Source organism: Pistacia vera, unplaced genomic scaffold, assembly GCF_008641045.1.
Source record: "Pistacia vera cultivar Batoury unplaced genomic scaffold, PisVer_v2 Contig102, whole genome shotgun sequence".
Taxonomy (NCBI): domain Eukaryota; kingdom Viridiplantae; phylum Streptophyta; class Magnoliopsida; order Sapindales; family Anacardiaceae; genus Pistacia; species Pistacia vera.
The window spans coordinates 1,044,645-1,050,067 of NW_022195050.1; the positions used below are offsets into that span (position 1 = coordinate 1,044,645).

Sequence of the window (5,423 nt, forward strand, 5' to 3'; positions counted from 1 at the left end):
AACCCCCCGATGTAATTTTTTCTAAAACACAAAATTAAACCTCCAAATCAGATATCCCAAATCGACAAACCCTAACCCCTAAATTTGTTCTTGCAAAAATTCATAATCAAAAATCAAAATCAAAATAAATATAGTGGTTGTGTTGAGGAAGAAGAGGAAGATGAAGATGAAGATGAAGATGAAGATGAAAATGAAGATGAAGATGAAGGTGAAGATGCAGAAGATGATGGAGATGGAAGCAGCGTGTGATGCTCTGCAAGATGAAGATGAGATGAAGACAAAGATGAAGATGAAGATGAAGATAAAGATGAAAACAAGATGAAGACAAGGATGAAGATATGCAGATGATGAAGATGATGGAGAGATGTAGAGGATGCAGATGATGAAGATGAAGTCAAGTCGAGTCGAGTCGAACTCGACTCGAACTCGATCTCGACTCGAACTCGATCTCGATCGAGTTCGAGTTCCTTTTCTATGACTCGACAGGCTCGAGCTCGATCTTGTAGCAAATGAGCTGAGCCCAATAAGTTGAAAACTCGACTCGGCTTGGCTCGTGTACAGCCCTACTTGCAACTTCCTATATACAAATAGGCTATAAATTAATCTAGGCAGCATGCTATAAAAATGAAATTGAATCCAATATAGGTTTGATATCATCCTGCACATTTCTCGGGTCCATAAGATAAAAGAAATAAATTATCCATAGATTTCAAAATCACAACTCCAATTCCAAAAAGATTCTGTTATGTTCCAGAGCTTATTTAAGCAAATTGAAATTAAAACAAAGTAATAAGAAGAAGAACTTGGAATCAAATGTACGTGGTTTAATCAGACAATCTAACTCCACAGACTTCATTATGATCAGACGTACCATAACAAATAGCTCCTTACCATTAGCCATTGGATTAGTGTCACCTGCCCTACCTTATTCATCCTATTTTAGAACGTTAAGGAAAGAGTGGATTAGGATATATGTTGAATATTAAATTTAAGATACAATTCAATAAACAAAAACAAGAAAACCATAACACCAATTTCAATAAAGAAACAAGAAAGAAATATCATAATACCATTTTATTTGATCATGTTTCTGAACATCTCACACTAGTCAAAAGGGAATATTTTTTCACACACAAGACCAAAAGTACTGCAAGCATTTAGGTAATGTGATAATCTAACTACCTCATCTAAATAACGTGTTGAGACCATCCAATGAAATAATGATATGTGTTGTCACATATACGTCAAATTTTCTCTTTCATTCACTTATTAGCATGATTGTTTAATTACTATCATGCATGATTCATCTATAACCACCATCATAATGAGTGATTAAGAAAATTAACTCTATAGATCATCATCTCATTAGATGGTTTCAACATGTCAACCAGGTAAAGTGGTAAGATTCTCATATGTAAGTATATTTCTCCTATTTTAGAGTCCAAGGTGAACTTTTTTCAAACTCAAGACAAATCATAATCATCCAGAAGGACCTAAGCAGTATTTGAGTTCAAAGTGAACATTTTTCATACCTAAAACAAACAACAAAGCATAAATATCTAGATGAACAATAGAGTCTTCAAAGTAAGAATTTCTTTACGTACGTACCCATCTGATAGACATTTTAGCAAAGCAAATATGAGAACCAGTTATACATATCAAAACATTTGTTGAAACAATGAAGCAGAGACTTAGAGAAGTTTCCAGATGAGAATTACAGATCAAGTACAAGTGTCAGAGAACTTAATATTACTGCTAGGCCTTTATCATCTGAAAGAGCCGATTGCAAATTTAAGCTATCTTGTGAATAACACTTCTTTTCAGAAAGAAAGTAGAATGATTATCAAATAGTTACTAAAAGTTGTGCCTCAATTTCTGAACTAATTGCAGGCAATAATGATGCAGGACTAAGGCAGGTTTAATTCTTAACAAGACAATGATTAGCATCTTTATCAATCCACCAATGGAATCTTCAATCGTCTTCTGCTTCACTTACATAAGTTGCATCTCAGCCTTAATTTCTGCCACTTCAATCTACATATTTTTTGCCTCATTTGAGCTATATGTAGAAATGTAATCCGCCAGGTTGAACTCCTCTATTGATGGACACCAAAACCTGTAGTAATCACAAGCACCACCTATACACAAGGAGCATAACTTGTGTGGATTATCCACACTCTTTGATATCCTCACTCCAGCCTTAAATCCACACCTGCATATCCTATTGTTAAACTCGATAATATTCCTCTATCATTGCATCGACGTACTTCTTTGGATTTTTTTGAATTAATCTGCAAGAAGAAACAAAAAGAGAAAGAAAAGGCTTCAGCATGATTTTGTTTGCCAAAAAGCATGTGAAGTGGCTAAGAATTTGTGGACACTGGCTGCCTTTTATACTGATAAATCTATGACCAAGGACTACTTTACAGAGGCAAAAATCAATCTCATATTACATGGATACAACTTTTGTTTGATGGCTTATTTCGAGTCCCTACATGTTTTCAAAAATTTTGTTTCCAGCTGATTGAACTGCTATATACCATTTCAACCATTCTTATTTTCTGCTTCTATTATAGGCCTTACAAAAGTTTTTCCACTCTCTCTTAGTTTCAATATCTTTCAATTTTACCCTTGTAAAATTGACTTTTTTAATTAAATTATCAATAAACGACTCAATTTATTATTTAAATACTAAAAAATTAGGTCTTATGATACTTATATTTTTAAATACATAATTTTTTATTAGTACATAATTTCGTAATCAAAATTTTAATTAAATTATCAATATAACTTTCAGTCTATCATTTAAATTAATAAAAGAAATCGAGTCTTACAATCTTTATATTTTCTATAATTATATAATTCCCCGACAATTAACTATAGTGTCAAGAGTTAGTAAAAATGATAAAAGCATTGTCTAAATTTCTTGACCTTCTAATAGTATGATGAGAATTCATCATAATGTTTAATTTTGTAATTTGATAGCATTTCACTCTTTGGGATTTTTGTAAGAGGGGAAATTAGAGAAGAAAAGTAGAAAACTATAAATGTCTCTACGCTCACCTCTCCATATTTAATTAAAAATAATGTCATAGCTCTACTCTAAATCTTAATCAACAAAATTCAATGGTAAGAAAGGCGAAGTAAAAAAGTAGTTACATGTAATGTCAACATAACGTATCTTATCACCAATGAATTATCAAAGATAAAGGGTTCATAAAGAGTGCAAAAAATTTAAGTCATGGTATTAGTTCTTTCAAAATACAAGTTGATACCCTATTATTGAAAACTTGGGAACGAGTTTGAGTGGACAAAAATTAGCAAAAATTCCAGCTTATCCCACCACTCTCGACGTCCAAATATCAAAATTCTGCTGTTATTCTCACTGAGGGGGTCGAGTGGGAGATTTGTTAGACTTGGGCATCTAACTGCATGTATCCTCTCCAGGGAAGGGAAGTGCATGACACGACATATGCTCTTTAGATTACGAAAATTCAATTGCTTCAGATTTTTAAACATGGTAGAGTCTTCGGATGAAGAGCTGAATTCATACGGAATTATTTCTTCCAATAAGGGACAGTCAGCAGCAAAAACAAATCGAAGCATTGCAGCATATCTAAGGCATGCCAAATCTTTTACCAAACACATCTTGATACAGAGATCATGAAGATTATCGAAACAGCCCATACTTAGAACTGAAGAGGATGTCTCGGCCAAATGCAGCTCCTTGCCCTGCTTGCACTTGATTACTAACCTTTTAACACAACTTTGTAACTTGGGTGATGATTTAAATTGAAATACGGCATCGACCGTAAACAAGGTGACACTAATTTCTTCTATTTCTTCCAAGCACTCCAACTCTCGTAACAAGGTTGTATTCCAAAAGGGCTGAAAGTTCAGCTGGCTATTTCTAGTTGGTACTCTGCTGAATAATTGTAGTGATGAAAGACTTGATAGCACTCCTTCTGAAATGGCTTTAAGATCCGTCGTTCCATCTAAGAGCAGGAACCTCAATTTTGTCAAACTGCTAGCCACAATTGGCAACTCTTGTATGTTTGTATCCGACAAATTAAGATACTGCAAATTTATCATTTCAAGCATCGCCGGCAACCTAGTTAAGCAAAGATTCTTTGACAAGTCCAAAACTTTCATGGCATGCATAGATTGAAAGCATGAACTAGGAAATGTCTCAACTGCAGTCTGTCTAACCAAAAAAGTTAGCAGACGCGGACAAAATGGCGTTTCTCTGAAAAGTTTAACACTTCCACCCCATAGTGATATTCTTACTGCCTCCTTCCATGTAGCAATCCCATGTTTTTTAATGGATTCTTGATTTTCAAAAACAAAAATCTTGTTCTCCTTTTCCGAAGCTAACCACAGAGCCATATCACGAAGGACGTCGTGCATCTTAACATAATCATCAGAATCTCCAACCTTTTCCAATAGACATGCATTTTTCAAACTTCCAATAATAAACTCTCCTGCATATCTTGCATCCTCTAAACCAATATCATGTAAAATTCCCTCCGCAATCCATAGTTCAATAATTTCATCTTTTCTAATCATATGATCCTCTGGAAACATGGAACAATATAAAAAACAACTTTTGTGTTTATCATCCCTCAAGCTATCATAACTAAACCTCAAAACTCGGAAGACATGACTTTCCATAACTGCAAATTCAGATGGTTGACTCCGCAGTGTGTTGATTGCATACCGCCATTCTTCAGGTTTTCTCCTATTAGACATGGCCCTTCCAATAGTGATCAATGCAAGCGGCAAACCTTTGCACTCTTTGGCAACAGTTTTAGCGAGCTCTGGAATTTCTGGATGAGAATTCAGAACTTCCTCCTTCACACATTGCCGAAACAATTCAAAGGATTCTTCAAATGGCAAACACTGCACTTCAAATTTTTTTACAAAGCGTCCATGCTGTCGCACACATCCTCTGCTCGGGTTGATTTATTTTTGATCCATTCTGACTGTAGGAAAGATCAGGACCTCCAGTTTCGTAGGTCTATTCTCTCCCACAGATCGTTAGCAATAGCACAAACTTTTTCCTCTAAGCTTCTGCAGATTTCCGTAGCTCTACCATGTTCGTCTCTCTTTGTTTCCATGTTTCATCTGGATCTGTAATTTATCCGTATAACTTCTTGAATTCCATCCAAGTTCACTTCTTAGACACTGTAACCCAAATCACCACATCAAAATCAAGTCTATTGTCGAGGAATTATTGTTAAGTTCCTTTAAGGGTGGTCTTTCCGACACGCCTATCCCATACATGCCAATGATTATCTGCGGTCGTCAAGACATCTCCAAACCTCCAGTATTGAGCCCATGCCCACAGTCTTGTCCACGGTATCTCATCCTGGAGCTGGTGGTATTTTTTCAGAATATCATCCAAAGATTTGAATTCCGTCCCT

General features: G+C 35.3%; 1 protein-coding gene across 1 annotated transcript; it reads right to left on the reverse strand.

Annotated features, from left to right (window-relative positions):
• Positions 1 to 3,279: 3,279 nt before the first annotated feature.
• LOC116121731 (probable disease resistance protein At5g63020) lies at positions 3,280 to 5,117 on the reverse strand. The gene is made up of 2 exons (XM_031407673.1): positions 5,055 to 5,117; positions 3,280 to 4,899 (listed from the first exon to the last, which is right to left on the reverse strand). Exons 1-2 carry the CDS (start codon positions 5,115 to 5,117, stop codon positions 3,280 to 3,282), a joined length of 1,683 nt encoding a protein of 560 aa, XP_031263533.1.
• Positions 5,118 to 5,423: the final 306 nt, after the last annotated feature.